Source organism: Carcharhinus amblyrhynchos, chromosome 3 (assembly GCF_965287045.1).
Source record: "Carcharhinus amblyrhynchos chromosome 3, sCarAmb.v2.hapA, whole genome shotgun sequence".
Taxonomy (NCBI): Eukaryota; Metazoa; Chordata; class Chondrichthyes; order Carcharhiniformes; family Carcharhinidae; genus Carcharhinus; species Carcharhinus amblyrhynchos.
In genome coordinates, this window is record NC_137326.1 from 107370652 (window position 1) to 107391658 (window position 21007).

General features: G+C 43.0%; 1 protein-coding gene across 8 annotated transcripts in view; it reads right to left on the bottom strand.

The window, feature by feature from the left end:
* Positions 1–21007, bottom strand: part of LOC145340996 (putative cation-transporting ATPase 13A4) — an 85333-nt gene that overhangs the window by 48598 nt on the left and 15728 nt on the right. For 6 of the 8 annotated variants that reach the window (XM_080185644.1, XM_080185648.1, XM_080185649.1 and 3 more), the window contains exons 2-12: positions 16734–16907; positions 15053–15199; positions 14636–14706; positions 14466–14546; positions 10532–10601; positions 10307–10441; positions 9641–9713; positions 8350–8481; positions 7121–7288; positions 5850–6007; positions 2225–2413 (exon numbers count right to left, since the gene is read on the bottom strand). In XM_080185644.1, the coding sequence (XP_080041770.1) occupies positions 2225–2413; positions 5850–6007; positions 7121–7288; positions 8350–8481; positions 9641–9713; positions 10307–10441; positions 10532–10601; positions 14466–14546; positions 14636–14706; positions 15053–15199; positions 16734–16907 (1398 nt within the window). The remainder of the gene's footprint in view (positions 1–2224; positions 2414–5849; positions 6008–7120; positions 7289–8349; positions 8482–9640; positions 9714–10306; positions 10442–10531; positions 10602–14465; positions 14547–14635; positions 14707–15052; positions 15200–16733; positions 16908–21007) is intronic. The other 2 variants (XM_080185645.1, XM_080185646.1) reach the window with 2 other exon arrangements.

Genomic DNA, 21007 nt, shown 5'->3' on the forward strand with positions numbered 1-21007 from the left:
GGGGAGGTCCCTTGGGGAGTTTTAACAATGTTCCATCTGAGGGAGAAAGTAAAAATGTCAGTCTCAAATAGCATGATGAATTCAGTATTCACGCTGTCTGGTCACTGCTCAGGACATCCATCTGGCTGAACAAAGACTTCTGAATGGATGAGCAACAAGGTTTAGTGGATTTCACATTTCAAACTTCAACCACTGTCCAACATCTCTCACAGCATCCCCCATTCTCTTAACTGTCCATCGGACTCTTACCCTCCTCCAAGGCCCCTGCCCCTCTGCGACCAGTGCACTTGGCTCCATGTTCACAGGCCACCTCTTATACTTACTCCTCTGTCTGACTCAACAGCAGAAGATTTAGAACATCACCACTCATCCGTCCTTGCTCCCTTGCATTGTGACTACTATACCCTTGGTCAATCTTTGCCTCTACATGCTAGAACCTACCAGCCTTTCCCCTTCCCCTCCATCCCTCCACCACAGAGTCACGGGGTCAGGTTCCCATCACATTGCTGCAATTCTCCCTTACATACATGCCAGTCATTGTCTTTAAGGCACAGGAATGCATACCAACTGATGCTCTACATTTCATACTCATGAGTATCAACAGGCACTGTCACCCATAAACACATCACTCCACAGTAACACCTGGATTCAGTACTCACCCTGGCAGAACACAGAATTTAATTGAACATCTTCCTGAACTGATCCAGGTGTTTCATACAATGCCATGTTCAGGGACCGGACCTGCCACCTCAGTCCAGGCCTCCTCTATGAATTGAGCTGGCCTCCTCTCTCCAGCTCGTGGCAGTAAGATGTCCTGTCGGGCGCTGACTGCCTTCAGCAGAAGCTATAGACACTCATCAGAAAAGCAGGGGCAGATTAACTCTGGGCATTTCCATCCAAACCCGATATGGGCTTTGGGTGCATGGAGACATATTGCAGACAAAGGGATAGCATAAAGACTGAGCAAAGTAGTCTGTTGCGCATTGATTGTCAGCGCTCTAGGAGCTCCATTTTAACCCCCACCCACACCTTCATTCATCCCAGGACTCACCCTATTCCTGTCCCCAGCGGCAGCACTGAACCTCTCTCAGCGAGTGTTTCAAGCTGGCCACCAGTTAATTGGCCAGTGAGTGCAAAATTGCTGTCGGGTGCAGATGGCAGGCGGGGGCAGAGTTCACATCCGCTTCCAATCCCTCCAATCAGGCTTCCCTACCAAGCCTAAAACTCAGGCCATGACGAGACTAACTTTGTGCCTTATTTCAGTGGTCATCAGATATGAGACTAAGGACTTGATTTTTCTCTCAATTACTGACAATGTGAGGGTGTTTTGGAGTCAGCAAGTTGAACAAAATGGGGTAAAGACCATAAGCACTGAAAAACTGCAGTCTAACGTTGCAACAGAAGCACCCTCCTCAAAGACCAGGAAAGCTGTCTCACCAGATTTTAGAGAAGTTATCTGAAGGCAGCATTGCCCATTTTCTCCAACTTAAATTTCAAATCGATCCCATGTTATAACTTGCACTATAGATGCATAAGTAGGAGTAGCATTGGGATTTCCCTGAGACAGATACTGCTGGTTAAGACTAAATGTGTATGAATTAACAGTACCAGGAGGGTGGGACTTTGGGAAAAAAATGGTATCTAATTTTATTCATCTATCCTCTGTCCACATTTGTTGAACTATACAGAAATAGATATGAAGAGACTCCAGTTTTCAAGGTGGCATATTAGTATAGTGGTGCCAGGGACCCAGGTTCAATTCCAGCCTCATGTGACTGTTGGTGTAGAGTCTGCATGTTCTTCACATGTCTGCGTGGGTTTCCTCTGGATGCTCTGGTTTCCCCCTACAGTCCAGAGATGTGCAGGTTAGGTGGATTGGCCTTGCTAAATTGCCCCTTAGTGTCAGGGGGTTTACCAGGTTAAATATGAGGGTTATGAGGATAAGGCCTGGGTAGGATTGTTGTCAGTGCAAGCTTGATGGGCTGAATGGTCTCTTTCTGTACTGTCGGGATCCTATTAACTCCAGTTTCACTAAAATGTTGAGTTATGTCAGATCCACCAGTTCCTCATTCTGTTCATGGTTACAAATACAATCTAAATGAATGACAGTCATACAATGTGTAATACAAGTTTAAACCAGGAAGAACATTAATGAAAGGATTACTTTGTGATTACTGTACAGTAAATGGCAAATTGACGTCACCAAGTTCAAAAAAAAGCACACCTTGTCAAAACAGATAAGATTCAACTGTCCACAAATATTGATTCTCTGTGGGCTAATGCAAAAGATTCCCTTCTTTTTCAGTCTTTCTTGGGCGTATATTATGCCTATAGTCACAGCAGCAGGTAAGGCAGGAGATACAGCAATTGTTATCACATCAAGTGCTTTCCTCACGATTTTCCCTGCTGGTACCTGTCACCCGAGAAGAATATTGTCAATCATCTTGCAGCAAATCAGGCATGTCACAAGTATTTCTACCACAAAATAGATGCTATACAAAAAAAAATTTCATCATTTCTCAGAGTTAATCAAAAAGTGGAGTTGCGCGAACTCCACTGAATGATTTAATTCATTTTGGACTTGAAGTTACTCTTTACAGCTGCTAAATGAATTGTACCAACCTTTTGTTAATCTTGCCCTTGCCAAAGTGATTTCTATGACCTTTACATTCGATGTCTTGATTTGATTTATTATTGTCATATGGTATTAGTATAAGTGAAAAGTATTGTTTCTTGCATGTTATACAGACAATGCTTATCGCCCTGACTACTAACCATCAGCACAATTGTGATGGGAGTCACTTTGCCCATCTTAATATTATTCAACCTGCATATTTCTGATCCTTCTTCAGAATTACTCTCTGTGCTGTACTCTGGATCTGGAATTTTTTTTCTCCAGCACTGGGCAGGTCCTGTTTAGCCCTGCATTTCCTTCTTATTGGTACCTTTCTGCTGCAGGCATAACACACAGTTTCCCTAAACCTACACTCCTCCTGGGGATGGGCTCCATGTAGTGGAGTAAACTGGCTAAAAGCACAGGATACTGCAAAGGAAATAAGCCCCAACAACATCCCAGCCATAGCACTGAAGACTTATGCTCCAGAACTAGCTGACCACTAGCCCAAGCTGCTTTGAGGCAAATAAAACATTATTCATGTGAACAACTGCTCACGATGATTGCACAATCATCAGCACCATTTACAATTCCTCAGATCCTAAAGCAGTCAGTACAAGCACAAAGTCGGACTTAAGCAACATTCAAGCTTGGGCTGATAAATGGCCAGTAACATTCACACCCCTAAATTGCCAGGCAATAACCATTTCAAGTAAGAGAGAACATCCTTCCTTAATACTCAAGGGCCATTACCATCATGGAATTCCACAGTATCAACATCCTTGGGGTTACCATTGACCAGAACTGAACTGAATAAGCCATATAAATACTGTGGCATTCGTGCAAGTCAGGGGCTGAGAATTCTACAGCGAGTAACTCACCCCCTGACTCCCCAAAGCCAGCTCATCAGTACAAGACACAAGTCAGAGGTTTGATGGAATACTCTTCATTTTCCTGGATAAGCACAACTCCAACAGCACTCAAAAAGATGGATATGGTCCAGTTCAAAGTGGGCAAATTGATTTCCCACCCTTCCCCACCTCCCCATCCACCACCTTAAAAATTCACTCCCTCCAACATTAATTCACAATGGCAGAAGGGTATACCATCTACAAGATGCACTGCAGCAACTCACCAAGGCTCCTTCAACAGCACCTTCCAAACATGTGACCTCTACCATTAGAAGGATGACAATAGCAGATACATGAGAGTACTACCCTACAAGTTTCCGACTAAGCGACACACCATCCTGGCTTGGAACTGTATCACTGTTCTTTACCATTGCTGGATTAGAATCTTGGAACTCCTTTTCTAATAGCACTGTGGGTGTGTCTACTGCATTGGTTCAAGAAGGCTGCTCACCATCACCTTCTCAAGCATAATTAGGAATGGGCAACTACGCTGCTCCAACCAATGGCACTACCCACCATGAAAGTCGCCAGGACCGGATGGAATGCATCCGAGGGTTCTGAAAGAAATGGCGGAGGTGATAGTGGATGCATTGGTGGTTATTTTCCAGACATCGCTGGATTCCGGGGAAGTGCCGGAAGATTGGAAAGCGGCTAATGTTACGCCGTTGTTTAAGAAGGGTGCCAGGCAAAAGGCAGGGAATTAAAGACCGGTTCGTTTAACGTCTGTTGTAGGTAAAATGTTAGAATCCGTCATCAAGGAGGAAATAACGAGGCATCTTGAGAGGAATTGCTTGATAGAGCAGACGCAGCACGGTTTCGTTAAAGGGAAGTTGTGTCTGACAAATTTACTGGAGTTCTATGAGGATGTGTCTAGGGCGGTGGATAGAGGAGAGCCGGTGGATGTGGTCTTTCTTGATTTTCAGAAGGCGTTTGACAAGGTACCTCACAGGAGGTTATTGCAGAAGGTCAGGGGACAGGGAGTTGGGGGTAGGGTGTTAGCATGGATAGAGGATTGGTTGTCAGATAGGAGGCAGAGAGTGGGAGTCAATGGGTGCTATTCGGATTGGCGGATGGTGACTAGTGGAGTGCCTCAGGGGTCGGTGCTGGGGCCTCAGCTATTTACCATTTATATAGATGATCTGGAGGAGGGAACCGAGTGTAGGGTGTCGAAATTTGCTGATGATACCAAGATTGGAGGAAAGGCAAATTGTGCGGAGGGTGTGGAGAGTCTACAGAAGGATCTAGATAGGCTGGGCGAATGGGCCAGGAAATGGCAAATGGAATTTAATGTTGGCAAGTGTGAGGTGGTCCACTTTGGTAGGAATAATGGTAGGAACGATTATCACTTATGTGGCGAAAAACTGCAGCAGGCGACGGTGCAGAGGGACCTTGGAGTCCTTGTGCATGAGTCGCAAAAACCCAGCTTGCAGGTGCAGCAGGTGATCAGGAAGGCGAATGGGATGCTGGCCTTCATAGCGAGGGGGATTGAAAATAAAAGTAGGGAGGTCTTGCTGCGGCTGTATAGAGCATTGGTGAGGCCGCAGCTGGAGTACTGTGTGCAGTTTCGGGCGCTGTACTTACACAAGGATATTTTGGCCTTGGAGGGAGTGCAGAGGAGGTTTACTAGGCTGATGCCGGAGTTGAGTGGGTTGAGCTATGAGGAGAGACTGAATAAACTAGGCTTGTACTCGTTAGAGTTTAGAAGAATGAGGGGAGATCTCATTGAGACGTATAAGATGATGAATGGGATGGATAGGATAGAGGTGGAGAGACTCTTCCTGCTCAGAAAGGATAGTAGGACTAGGGGGCACAGCCTCAAGATAAAGGGGGGGCGGTTTAAAACGGAGTTGAGGAGGAACTTCTTCACTCAAAGGGTGGTGAATCTCTGGAATTCTCTGCCCGTTGAAGTGGTGGAGGCTACCTCGCTAAATATTTTTAAGACGCGGGTTGATGGGTTTTTGATAAGAGAGGGGATTAAGGGTTATGGGGAGAGGGCGGGAATGTGGAACTGAGCCACGACAGATCAGCCATGATCTTATTGAATGGCGGGGCAGGCTTGAAGGGCTAGATGGCCTACTCCTGCTCCTATTTCTTATGTTCTTATGTTCTTATGAAAGAATGAGAAGAAAAATGGAATTTGGAAGAAGGGGAACAGTGAGTATGAGTTGAGATTTATGGTTGGAAAAGACCACAGGTAAGGAAAACTAAGACCGTAATCTGAAAACAAGGAAGGGAACTTGTAAATCAATCCAGGAAAAGAACAGATATAATGTCAATTTTGTTATTTCTGGTGCATTGGTGTACAGTAACTGTTGTTAACTTACCCCATTTAGCACAAGGATACAGACTGAATAGATCATTCCAATTGTTGCAATAACTGTCAAGCAAAGCAGAAATCGAAAGGCATCTTGGTACAGTTTGAAGTCCATTGGCTTTGGGAACATAATGGATCTCACCAACTCCCCTTTGGTCGTAGTAAAACCTGAAGTGAGATGATTTAATTGGTAATAAAGAGGAGAAAGTATTAATGAAGTTACCAGTTATTGAGTTGTTCTCAATAGCAACATGATTGTGAAGGATGAAACAAACCTTTTCTATTCTGATAGGCACAAATTGCCATTGGTTTGAGGGACTGATAGTTCCATCATTACTAAAGATTAGTAATTACACGCTGCAAACTATTTTAACTTTCTACAAATGGTGTTTTTTACTTAATGGGCGAAGAAGCAATGCTCTTCCAGAGCTTGACAAGGTTAAGCTTGACAATGTCCTCGCTACGAGAGGACACTGATTTAAGGTGCGGGGAGGAAAGTACAGAAGTGATGTTAGGGATAAGTTTTTCACTCAGAGGGTGGTGAGTGAATGGAATCGGCTGCCGTCAGTGGTGGTGGAGGCGAACTCGCTGGGGTCTTTTAAAAGACTTCTGGATGAGTATATGGGGTTTTATGGGATTGGGGGTTATAGATAGGTCAATAGATTGGTAGGTGTTGATGTGATCGGCGCAACCCGTGGGCCGAAGGGCCTGTTTGTGCTGTAGTGTTCTATGTTCTATGTTCTATATTAATACTATTAGGACATAAATAAATCCAATCCCAATGATTTTCTAACTATATTTCCTTCTCTCCATTGAAGAATGATCAATGCTTTTGCCAATATTCTTCCTACCCAGTATTGTAGCTGAACCTATTGTTGAAATTTGAGGAATTAAAGTCTTACATCTCAATAATACAACACATTGCTGTGGCATCAATAACCTAGTATCTAATGTCAAAAACACAAGTTGACATATCGAGTTAGATCTCCATGTATGCCATTCAGGCACTAAGCATCACTTTGGAGTGCAGGACAGAAAATTAGGCAGTAAGAGAGTACTCAAGGAGCAAATCCAATCAATTTTCCTTCTATTGGTTCTTTTATGCATTCTGCCTAGGTGATGAGTAATGTATAGATTAAAGATGATTAACACACTTAAGGTGAAGACAAAACATTTACCCCTGCTGAAATGAAGTGCAGCAGATGGAGAAGTCTGTATTCTGCAACATTTATATGGAAATATTTACACCCCAAATAATTAATATTTTTATCTGTAAAATACCTGTTCGATAGACAACAGCTTTCACTTCACCCTGGCCTGTTGCCTTTGACTGAATCACTTGGGTCCCACAGAAAAGGATATGGTGCTTGTAATCTCTAGTCGAGCTCTTCCAAAAGTTAGTGATAGCTACGTTTGGCAATGGTGTCTTTGTTACAGGAATACTTTCACCTTATAGTAGGACCAAGTAATAGATAAATCAACAAAGTTATAATCAGTCAACAGTAATTAATTCCAAAATTTCAAATTCACAATAAAGCAGTAAAAATATGTGGAGATTTTCTACGTTTGACACTAAGCAAGAGTCAAGTTTGTAGGATTTTCCAATTCATTATCAATGGGAGGCAAGGTCCTGAAATTACTTTTGCCAACAGGCAAGAGCTCACCACAGTCTGGTGGTGGTGGGTGGTGGGCAGTGAGTGGTGATGGGTAGTGGGTGGTGGTGGGTAAGAGGAGGAAGGAAGGCATCATGTTCCATTAGTCCTTAAAGTTTATAGAGTAAGTGGCCACAATATGTAAAAGGGACCCCCTCACCACTAGATTTCACCTACATGTGATTCTAGGCTACATTATATGGTTGACTGCTATGGCGTCCCCCCAGGGAAACTAGTGATGGCCAACTATGCCAAGGAAACTAGTGTTGGCTCACTTGCTAATGTCATGCATATTTCAATAACAAAAAGAGTGAAAATTCTTGAACGAGAGAAAGAAAGTTAAAGTCATATTGAACCAAATTCATTCAAACATCAATGTGATAAGTTTGAGGCTCCTGCCAACTAACTAAGCCGATTGGTAAGTTCTGTCACCCATCTTATGTGTGTGCTGATGATCTCCTTCTTCAAATATCATTCTTCTAATTTCTCTTTTCTCGAGGGGGAATATAAGGAATAAGGATAAGAGTTAAGCATACAGCCCTTCGAGACTGCTCCATCATTCAATACAATCATGTTGCTCTTTTTGCCTCAACTCCACTTTCCTCATCACTCCTATCTATCTTTAACATCTATCTATCATTCAGAAAAAAATGTCTGACTTACAGAGAAAGAAATTTGACTCAAACAGGTAGTTTCTCCACTGCTTCAATTTTTCTATCCTTGAGAATATTTAATGTCCCTTGCTCTTGACGGGGCCACTAGCAAACGTAGAAGTGATAATCAAGTTTATTTAACTTGCCAATTTTTAGAGAACAAGTAGGATAAGCTTGCACACAAGGGAAGAAGAGAGGTTCTTACCCGTAAGCATGCTCTCATTGACAATGCAGTCCCCATGGATCAGAACAGCGTCACAGGACAATACTTGCTTATTTCCCGTAACTAAAAAAACATCACCAGGTGCCAGCTCACTCGATGGCACTTCCTCATATGCTGTAAATATAAGCAACAACATGTAAACTATTCAATCCACTTCAGCTTTTCGACCCTGTTAACTTCCAAGGTGAGCAGGGGAGAAAGCAAGTTATAACGTGGATATTGTGGTACTAAATCTGATAGCATAAACCTGCAAGAGGAAAGAAAAGCTCATCTTTGGTCCATACTTTCGACGTCATGAGAGAGGTTAAGATAGTATGGGAAAGCATGCAGTGAACTGATTTCAATATACTGGGGATGCAAAGAGGAGAGCGAGTGTGTAGGATGGTCTATTTGTAGCTTTGAAGAAAATCATGTTGAGAGCACCAATGTCTAACGTAGTGTCAATAAAAATGGCAAGAAATAATACAGTGGACTGACAGGAGTTGAAGATGGGAGGCTTTTTAATGAAAGATGCCAATATGGAGGAGATGCTAGCTGTCTCACTTAGAGTATAATAAGAAAATGTTATCTACTGATTCTCACTGTTGGGCAATTGTATGAAAGAAAACACTACTGAAGTATCTATTGTGCAAAAATTATCATTTTTAACATGGCAGCTTAATAAAAATGTTTCTCCAGGGTTCAATCCATACCCTTAAGAGGTAAAAAGGAGTTCTATGGCTGGAAATGTTTGAGAAATCCTGCCTTACTGCACTGTAATGGTAAAATGATCTGAATTCCTGGGTCACAAGTGTAGTAGACAGGGACACAGCACTGCTCTCTCTCTCTCTTGGAAAATAGGTACAAACCTAATCTGACAAGTGAAAGTCTTCAGTCTCCTCGATCAGCTGCAAGATTGTATTTGTTCAAAGTGAAATGAATTCATTCAGTCTCATCCAATTACTTGGTATTAGCTTGCAGGACATTGCTGCCCATACATTAGCGCCAAATTGAGAAGGATCTAGGAAAAGTCAGAATGGTGCATTGCAGGAACCTATAAAAATCAGCTCTTTGCAAGCTATTATTAGGTACATTGCTGGACAAAAAATTGACACACACAAGAAAAGTGTATTGGAAGGAATAATATTTCAATGAATAAGAACATATGAGTAAGGAAGGAGTACCAAGGAATGGGTAATGAATTGCGAAGCAAAAGCAAATGAAACTGAACCATTATTTGAATATAACTTAAGCCATGAAATAGAAGACAGTCAGAGCACTGAAAATAACTCACCTCCATCCTTTCTGCAAACAGTGACCATCATGTTATTGTGAGATTCCACAAGTCTGTGCAACTTCATAGATTGCTGGAAACAGTAAAGTAAGAACTTACTCTGCCTATTCTATTATCATTTCCAAGTTAATGAAATCCTTGTATTTCCTTAGTCAGATTTCAGAAGGTGTAATGAAGGTTTACAGAAACACTGAATCAGAATCGCAGAATACTACAGTGCAGAAGAGGCCCTTTGACCCATCGAGTTAACATCAACACATGAAAGACCCTGACTTGCCCACCTCATGGCCCATAGCCTTGAATGTTATGGTGTGCCAAGTACTCATCCAGGTGCTTTTTAAAGGATGTGAGGCATCCCGCCTCCACCAGCCTCCCAGGCAGTGCATTCCAGACCGTCCACCCTCTAGGTAAAATGGTCTTTCCTTAAATCACCCCTAAATCTCCCAACCCTCATTTTTAATTTGTGTCCCCTGACCTTTCAACTGAGGGGTTAAGTCCAATTAAATATGCATCTTCTTAATGAAGCTCAAACGAGAGGTTTAATAGTTCACACGTGGTTGGAATCAGTAAACAGGCGGGTGAATTGATCACTGCACCAGCATTGTAAAGTACGAATTTGGATAGCACCAGGTAGAGCTTTAAATTTATCTCTGCTTAAAAACTCACCTGACGCACATCATACACGGAAAAGGCAATGGAAATGAGTGACATTATTATGAGTACGACTGAATATTCTATGTAGTCCTCAGAAAGCCACAGACACACACTAAAGATTTGAAATGTATAAAATGGATTTAAAACCTATGACAAAAGAAAAAAGAAAGCCAAAAAGTCATCTGTTTACAATTAATTTGGAAGAAGTAATTAGAAAATATACAGAACAAAATGTACCTCTTTGCAAAGGAGCTTCCAAATGGGAACAATTTGGATTTCAATTGTATTAGGTCCAAATATTAATCTCCTGCATTTAAACATTATAGGGTTATTAAAAAGAGGACTAAATTTCCATTTCATTGCTATTTAAATATGCAATAATGACGTTAGAAATGTACATAAGTGACCACATTGCTAGATCTTCTTTGTCTCTGAAGCAAGGGTAATAAATGCAAACATATTTGACATAATTTAGGCAATATTCAATATTAAGATAAACACTTAAGTAATCATCAATTGAATAAAATATAACTTCCGTCCTCCTCTGTCCAATAAAAGTTGAATAAATAAAAGCCCAATTTATTTAACATCTGTTGCAAGAGAAACAGGGTTCATGTTTCAGATTCATGACCTTTTGTCAGAGTCTCCTAAAGTTAAAAATGTGACAGTTGTTAAGCGAGCACAGGGACGGGTAAAATGGGAGAGAGGAATGAACAAAAGGGAAAGCCTGCGATCTAATGAAAGGTAGGGATAATTACATGACAAACAGATAATGGTGCAGGGGAAAAGAACATAAGAACATAAGAAATAGGAGCAGGAGTAGGCCATCTGGCCCTTCGAGCCTGCCCCGCCATTCAATAAGATCATGGCTGATCTGTTGTGGCTCAGTTCCACATTCCCGCCCTCTCCCCATAACCCTTAATCCCCTCTCTTATCAAAAACCCATCAACCCGCATCTTAAAAATATTTAGCGAGGTAGCCTCCACCGCTTCAACGGGCAGAGAATTCCAGAGATTCACCACCCTTTGAGTGAAGAAGTTCCTCCACAACTCCGTTCTAAACTGCCCCCCCTTTATCTTGAGGCTGTGCCCCCTAGTCCTACTGTCCTTTCTGAGCGGGAAGAGTCTCTCCACCTCTATCCTATCCATCCCATTCATCATCTTATACGTCTCAATGAGATCTCCCCTCATTCTTCTAAACTCTAACGAGTACAAGCCTAGTTTATTCAGCCTCCCCTCATAGCTCAACCCCCTCAACTCCGGCATCAGCCTAGTAAACCTCCAAAAATGCGTCTAGAGGAGGTGTAAATGACAAAAGCAGAACCATTACCGGCTCTGAAAAAAGAGGAATAGTGGTTATGATCTGAAATATCTTTTTGCTTTGCCCTTTCTGCTGAAAGGTCATCAACCTGAAAAATTGAGATTAATTTTAACCCAGAGTTAAAAAGTAGCAATTGTTACTGGATTGGTGATCCAGAGACATGAGTTCAAATCCCACCACAACGGCTGGAGAATTTAAATTCAGTTAATTAATTAAATTTGGGATTAAAAATATAACATCAATATTGGTGAACATGAAATTACTGGATTATTGTAAAACAAACCCATCTGATTTACTAATGTTACTTTGGGAAGGAAACCTGCTGTATTTATCTGGTCTAGTTGACTTGTGATTTCTGACCCTAATGATATGTTGACTCTTAACCGCCCTCAGATGTGGCCTACATTATTAGGAATGGTAAATGATAAATATTGGCGATGCCAGTAAGAAGCATTTGAACATTTTTTTAAAGGCTGGGTTGGATCAGGTGGAAAGTTAAAATGTAACAAGTTTCAAACGCAAACCTAATCTGTCCATTTCCAGTTTTAACCAAGGCGACATGCCTCTTATTTCATCTGAATTCCAGCTTTAATGTTGGTTTGCTAATGTTTTCCTGGTCTTCAGGGAACCTAGTTGCTGAAGGGAGGTGAGAACTGCACAAAAGAACAGCAAAGTACCGATCCAGCAATGCTTGCGGACCAGGAGGAACAGAAATGCAAGTCCCCGCCCATCAAACCACTCTGTTACCATCCCCTGTGATCCGCACCCCGAGTGACTCCCTATCCTGATACTCTTCTGATCTCTTTCACTATCTGTGATTTCCTTCCTAGCTACTCAATCACCCACTCCCATCTCCTCAGTCCTTCTGAAGTCCTCTCTGTAACTGCAAAAGTACCTATGTATTACCAGTGCACCATATTTTTTTAAATATAGTATACCTCAGCATTATGTTTGCAATTTTTGCCTTCTACCTGAACCCCCCCCCCAACCTCCACTCCCAGCCTTCCTCCCCCACGTAATCCCTCATCCTCGGTGCATCCATCGGTGCAGACTCAATGGGCTGAACGGCCTCTTCTGTACTATATGACACTATGTCTATCCCACAACTAATCCCTCATGGATTTTGCAGTCCTACCTGCCTGACAGCCAGACAACCTATCAATATTGCAGGCTGTGGCCGGGAAGTGAATTCCAGACCCGATAATCAGGTACTTGTGTTCAATTCAACAGGACCAGAAGTAAACCTTCTGCCAGGATTCCTGTGTGCTAAACTTCATCACGAGCAACATCCAACTCTGTTTCTCTTTCCACAGATTCTGCCTGATATGCTGAGTATTCCCAGCATTTTCTGTTTTTATTTAGATTTCCAGAATCTGTAGCATATTGCTAAAAGCAGTCAAAATGTCCTTGGGGATTGGATAACACAGTAGGCGAAAGTGTTTGTTCCAGCATGAAAAACCTGATCAATGATGTCGGTGTGTTTTTGGGTCAATTCTTATGGTTTATGAGGATTACTATTTCTTCCCGTGGGTTTCACAATGCTCCAGCGGTGCTTTTCCTCCGCGTAATGATGTAACTGCTGCAAGCACTGGGGAGCTCCGCATAAACGGCTCCCTGCCACTTGTTCCACAATGATCGCAGGAGATGGCAGCAAAGTAGTCAGCACTGTGCTTTTCAAAGGGAGCCCTCCAGAAACTGGATGGAGTGGAGTGGAGGCAGGAAACCCTATACCCCCGCTCCAGGAGACGGCCTTCCAGCAGAGTCTGGGGTGCAGTGGTAACCCTGGTCAGTGCGAGTGCACTACAGAAGAAGACTGGGCAGCAGTGTCAGAGGAAGATGAACGATCTTCTTTGCTCAGCCAGGGTAGGTGAACCACCCACAGCCCCCCATTGGACCCCCATGGACACCCCTTGCACCCCCAACCCTTTCACTCAGTCACCTTGGCCTATTCCAACATCAGGCACTAGGTCCTCACCTCCCCCCCAACAATCACCATATTACACCAGTAGCTGCAATGCTCCTTACACTCCAGCTCCCACCCAAGCCCCACCCACGCCATATCTCATCACCATTTTAAATGTCAACACTGCCACCCAAATTGTACCTATCTGTGATATTGCAGGACAAACTCAACCACGACAGGGCACGGCCATCTGGAGTCATACCCTTACATGCTTCGAGGAGTCGGCACTTGAGCTGGCCAGGGTGGAGAAAGGCATGCCTACGCCACTGGTGAAGTGGGGGCAGCAAAGAAACCTAAAAATCCTCAACAGAAATGCTGTTATTCCTCAAGTCTCAAATGAGTAAATACTGTTCCCTCTGTGTCCCATGTAATGCACAGTGGCACAGTGGTTAGCACTGCTGCCTCATGGTGCTAAGGATCTCGGTTGGATTCCCAGCCTGGGTTACTGTCTATGTGGAGTTTGCACATTCTTCCCGTGTCTGCGTGGGTTTCCTCTGGGTGTTCCGATTCCCTCCCACAGTCCAAATATGTGTGGGTTAGGTGCATTGGCCATGTTAAATTGCCACTTCGTGTCCAGGAGGTTAGAGAGATTAGCAGGGTAAATGTTTGGGGTTATGGGGATAGGGCCTGGCTGGCGTTGTTACAGAGTTTCTATGGTTACAACGTGCCTCCTCTTGCAGGACAACCACCAGAACAGAGAAGAGCCTTTTCTAGGAAATCCTTGATTTTGAAAAGAAAAATTACTGCTCCCATTTAAAAATCAATATTTACAAGCTTTAAGCAAAGTTAGCTGGCCATAAGATCAAACAATACAACAATTTCTCTCTGTCTCATATACACATTAACAAAATGCATTATCAAGCCAAATTATTACTTTTTACTAACTACCTGATAGCTTCTTCTGTGGTCGTTAATCCAGAGCCAAATTTACAACGGATATCAGCACAGGAATGACTGTCTTCCAGTATTCTGAATAAAGCAATGAGTTAAAGAATACATTTGAAGAAGCTTAAAATTACCTTAATTCCAGAAAGACAGATGGATTTGCAAAAACTTACTCAGCTCGAACAAACTGCTTTTCATGAAGATCCCAGATGTACCTGATCTTTTGAATTTCGATGTACCGTACCTATAGGTATGAACCAAGAGAATAAATATATTTTGAAAAATAAAATGTAACATATAAGCAGGCTGTAACAAATAACAAGGGTTCCTGTGGGTTTCCTTCAGGTGCTCCGGGTTTCCTCCCATAGACTGAAAGACACGCTGATTAGATGCATGGACCCAAACAAGTGTAACGACTAGGGGAATTTCACCTCATTGCAGTGTTAATGTAAGCCTTACTTGTGACCAATAAATAAACTTTAAACTTTTTATCTCTGTTTTAACTAAATTAAGAGCTTCAAACATGTTGATGTGGATATAGTTTTAACCTCTAAAATGCACAAGAGCAGATTCTAAAAGATTGCTCTTACTTTTAAATCAGGTTCCATGATGATTCTGTGTAACAATGATGTCTCATTGGAGAAAAGTGAGTGTTGTAGTTCATCTCTTGTTGGTTTCCTGAGTAAAGATAAGTGAATCCACATTATCTTCTTCTTAGTCCAGATTTTAAATTCATCCTGAACAGAAAGGAAGGGAAAAACATATTTACCGAATGTGTGTGCTCATTTTGTAAATGTCTAATACTGAATTCAAATTTCACCAATGGAGCTGGAATCAAATTGCTAATGGGCTGGATTTTATGCTCCATCACCAGCTGGGTTTGAAGCCATGGGGCACATTAAATCATACGCATGGCCTTCCTGCTACCCACATGCCTGCTCTGACCTGAAAAAATAGGTAGTTTGAGGAGGCAGGGGGTGGCATTGAATGGCCCTGCCTACCTTTGGGCCAACTGAGACCCTTATAATCACTTACAGGCTTCATCCTAATATTTTCAGTATTTTACATCTGGGCTATGTCCTTCTGGGGCGCTGACCCACCAGAGAAACCACATCCATCCCCCAACCCAGGACATCTCCACCCCACCCAACCTTCTTAACCTTCCCACCCCAGTTTCTCGAACCTGACCACCCCCCCACATCCTCCCACTCAACCTCTTGCCATCATGCCTTCATTTACCTACCTTACTACAACATCTAACCTGAGACTTACTTGTCAATCTGGGTTAGAACAAAAGAACATAAGAACATAAGAAATAGGAGCAGGAGTAGGCCATCTAGCCCTTCGAGCCTGCCCCGCCATTCAATAAGATCATGGCTGATCTGTCGTGGCTCAGTTCCACATTCCCGCCCTCTCCCCATAACCTTTAATCCCCTTGCCTATCAAAAACCTATCAACCCACGTCTTAAATATATTTAGCGAGGCAGCCTCCACCACCTCAACGGGCTCTTTAGCACTAGGACCTGCTTGTCCCAGCAATGGCTACTGCTGCCCTGCTGGGACTGCATAGCTGCCAACAAGTTGGTTTAGCCAGCAGCTGGAATTCTCCGACCTCACCGGCACTGGGATTTGACTAAGCGCCAAATTATCCATGCAGTGGCAAGTGCGAGAGGGAGAATTTTGACCTTTGTCTGCGAATAGGCCAATGTGTCCCACACCTTGTGGTACTTCAGAACCCTATGGAACAATAGTTGCCTTTGTTACTGTTGGTGGTCAGGGCTGAAGTGCATACTTGTCTTTTTATAGAGTATCACCTCCTTGATGTAGTAGTTTATGGTTAACCAGCTGATGCTTCATGCATCTTCAGAGAATGCCTAAAATAAGCTAGTAGGATATAATTTCAAGCCTGTTATTACATAGAACATGGAACAATACAGCATAGGAACAGGCCCCTTGGCCCACAGTGTTGTGCCGAACATGACGCCAAATTAAACTAATCCCTTTTGCCTCCCTCAGTTCCATAGCTCATCCCTTATCTTTCGTGTTACAGTGACCACAGGTTTGGTGGAAACATTCCTGCCACTTATGTTTGTAGGGTTTTGGGCATCATGCCAAACAGCCACAGCTAGCAGAATACTGATAACCAGCTCTAATGTCCAGTGAGGATACTTGCATCCAATGGATGCAAGTGTCTTCTTCTCAACCCATTGTAAAGTGTAGGAGGGTCTCTGCAATCCCAACCATTCTGTTACAGGAAAGGATAAGACTTACCGTTGTTCTAAGCAGGACGATGTCAGCTTCTTGTAGTGTGCATTGAATACACTTAGCCCAGACATCCCACTCGGGTCGCCAGTAAAACAGAAGCAGCAGAAATCCACAGGTTAAAACAGACCCTATGACAAACAGGACACTGCGGCAGCGACTGGACTTATAACCAAATATGTCCTATACAACACAGAAATAGTAATAGTCCATCAGTACTTATTATTGATGAAGAAACTGTGCATCAGATGGCATTATAAGGTAAATTTCAAAGCAGACTAATGGCTCACCTGTAGTAAATTGGATATCTTGCAGATATATATTGATAGGACCATTAAAATATATAAGGCGGAATATGTGATTCTGCCGCTGAAATGAAAGTGTATTAAAGCTTGGTTGTTCCTCAAATTTAGTTACTAGAAATAAATAGAAACCTGATGTCAACTAGAATTTGCATTTTATCCCTGAGGGAGGATTACACATTGTTAAGTGCTGAGAAGTATATATTTCCAAATCAAACCGTCATGAACAAATTCCAGAGGTGACCACAAGTTAAAGCAATTCTCTAAAAATCTCAACCTCCATAACATGGTATAAAAGACAAGCCATAAGCAAAGGCCATTGATATGTTTCTCAGAAGAGTGGAAGATTCCCCTAAAATACCCCAGAAATCCTTGTAATAAATACAGAATTTGACTTATATTCATTGTAGGCTACTAATAAAAAGAAAATATTGAGGACAGTTTTAAAGATTGAGGTTAAAGGACAAGAAGGGCTCATTTACATCAATTTAAAAAAGCTTCAGGGTTAAAAATAGCCCTTTGCTGGCTAAATTAAGGAGCTACCCATTATTCCAGAGATTTTGAATTATGAAGCACACAAACTGTAAGTGTTATCTCTTGATGAAATGCAGGAACTGAATATTGAAATTTAGCAGCCAAGATAGGGGTGACACGGCAGCACAGTGGTTAGCACTATCTCTCAGCATCAGGGATCCGGGTTCAATTCTGGCCTTGAGTAACTGTCTGTGTGAAGTTTGCACGTCCTCCTCATGTCTGCATGGGTTTTCTCTGGGTGCTACAGTTTCCTCGCACAGTCCAAAGATGTGCCGGTTAGGTGGATCGGCTGTGCTAAATTGGCCCTTAGCGTCAGGGGGATTAGAAGGGTAAATACATGGAGTTACAGGGATCAGGCTTGGGTGGGATTGTTGATTAGTGCAGGCTCTATGGGTCGAATGGCCTCCTTCTGCACTGTAGGGATTCGATGATTAAACTCCATGCCAGATTCCAGATACTTGTCACATTCTAACTGCTGCGCCTCATTTGAATTAGCACCGTGCAATTGCTTGACAGTTTAAGATGGAAAGTGGCAGTTGGTCAGTGTCGGAGGATGAAAATCCAGATCGGAAAGATTTTTCATTATAAATACATTAGTGGAACACCCTGAAGTACCACCTGATTCAAAAATTCACTGGGACCAGTTCTGGGGGAAGATGGAATGTGTACAGGCCAGGCAGAGTTTGCGGAAAGAAGAAGCATTTTGCATTGGGGTTGGTGATATAAATAAAATCTTGCCGAGGGCTCTTCCCTCAGCAACTTATCAGCCTGTTATGGGACCCACAGGAAGAGGAAGTCCCTCCTTAGAGGCCAGTCACTCTCCAGTACCCAGAGGGCTGCTGGGAGCGGTGGGTACTACCAGTAATGTGGTGAGGTCTGAAGGATGGAGTGCTGTACTGGAACCTGGACAAGGCTTTGACCAAAGGCCTCATCACTGACAGTTTGGGAGGCCTCAACAAAGTTGGGAGGATTGCGAGGGGGTGGGGGGGTTGGGAAGTCTAGGATAATCAGGCTAAGAGAGGAGGGGAATGGAGAGGACACCTTATGTGGCTTCCATTTGCACCTGGGAGCCACGAAGGAGGCACCTACTTGCTCACCAGTAGCCTGCACAGTGAAAAATGCCAGGCTGAATGTTTGGCACAAGCCTCTCCCACCACTGGGAAAATTGTGGCCAATGCAGGGGCAGGCGGTTGCATGGCAGGCACAGTAACCATGGCATTTTATGGCCTCCTAACCTGGTCACCCCCTCACCCAACTTCAACTTCCCACCCTGGAGGATTGGGTGGCATAAAATCCAGCTCAAGATTAGGAAATCAATTGTGATAGGGGACTCGATAGTTAGGAAAATAGCTAAGTGTTTCTGTGGCTGAATCCAGGATGGTATGTTGTATCCCAGATGCCTTGATCAAGGACATTATTAAGCAGTGGCAGAGCAAATTCTGGGGGTGTCGGGGAGGGTGGTGTGATGGTGGTTCTACATCTACAGAAAAGTATAGATGAAAAGAGGGATGAGGTCCTGCAACAAGAGGTTTGGGTGAAAAGAAAAAGCTAATACATTCAGACATATGAAATGGGAGCAACAATAGGCCACTGGGCCTTTTAAGCATGCGCCACCATTCATCAAGATCATGGCTGATGTTATACCTTGTAAAGACGAATGACCACCAAGAGCTTAACAAATGGACAGTTTATTAAGGTAAGTAACTGTGGAAGCTTGGTCCCTTTAATGGCAATCCTTCCTGGGCCATGTGACTGGATTGCATCCAATGGAGTGCGAGCATGTCAACCTGAGCTGACTGGGGGAGAGGGCGTGCATCCCCAGGGCTGCAACTGGAGTCAAGTTATAGTTAGGAGTAGACCTATCTAGTTATGCTCGCTAAACTCTTTCCTTTAGATAGCTCTTCCCAATCAGTAAATCCATTAGTTTGTTATTTGCCACATTGAACTGTCTCAAGTGACGACAGTAACTATGTACGTAGAATGTTATGAAGGCCACCATAATCCCCAACTCCAGACTCATAACTGGCAAGGAAAACCCATCAGCTCCAGTATTTGTACGCTGTAGCCCAATTGGCTGAACAGGTCACATGACCCTCCAGGAGCTTGCCCCTTAAAGTGGCACGCTGCCACAGCTGATCTGTTTGTGTTTCTAATTCCACATTTCTATTTACTCACGATCTGATTCCCTTGCCTAACAAAAACCTTTCTATCTCAGCCTTAAACATGTTCATTGATTCCATCTCTGAGGCAGACAGTTCCGAAGTCACACCACGCTAAGAGAGAGAAAACTTCTTCTCATCTCTGTCCTAAAAGGGTGATCCCTAATTTTAAAGTAAGCAGGACATCAGAGGTAGTAACCTCTGGAATAGATGGAGGCAGCAAATTAAAGTGTGGCTGCAGAGATGATGTGGAAGGCAGAACTTTGGATTCATGGAACATTGAGACCAGTTCTGGGACAGATGGGACTTGCACAAACCTGTCAGATTGCACCTGAACAGAATCAGGAACAATGTCCTTGTGAAATGATTTGCTAGTGTTGTTGGGGTAGATTTAAACTGGGAATGTGGGAACTAGGAAGCCATGTTACAGGGCTAAAAGGCAAGGGGTGGAATTTTAGAAAACAAATTCTTGAACGATAAAACAGGAGCGTATGGGACTGGTTTTTTTGGGTTGGTTGCAAGTAGCAATTAATAAACACAACAGTCAGTAGTTTGGACATTTCAGAGGATGTCGATTTTTGAGTGGTTGTAGGTGAACCTCGGGTGTCTGCAATTTCGTGTTGACTGCAATCTCTAGTGTTTATAGTTTAGTTTGGACTTCATCTGTGGCTGTCTTCACCAGAGTCGACATAGTGTTGGGTGGTTAAGTTGGTGTTGAAGTGTTTTCAAATACTCCACTTGTTTGGGGTATTGTCGGGTCCTTGTGTATGCCCAGGTCTTCACTTGATGCAGCTTGTTGCTGATTCTGTCTCTGACAAACTGCTTCTGGTTGTCAGAAGTTGGTCTGCATGTCTTCTCCACATTACATTGTCCTGAGTTTGTATGATGTAGGAATTGGTCCTGTCTGTGCCAAGGCAATGGTAGGTATCCATTTCTCACTGGCAGTATAGTTCCTTGCCAATACTCCTTGGTCTTCATGAAAAAACCCGGTTCTCATTTGTATAACCTGACCTTGCTGTTTCTTTTTAACAATTTCTCTTGTCTTGGGCGGCTTAAACTGCCATTTTATCATGAGCAATTCTCGAGAACTTTGAGTTGTTGGAAGTGTAGGATTCCTATAAATCATCAAGAACTGAGACAATCAGTTAGACAATGAATCTTGCTCCCGAGTTACTTGCAATGAATGTTTCATTATTTGAACAAACCACTTTGTCAGCCCATTTGTGGCAGGATGATAAGGAACAGATCAGGTGTGTTGAATCCAGTTCTCCTTTAAATAGCTTGTGAA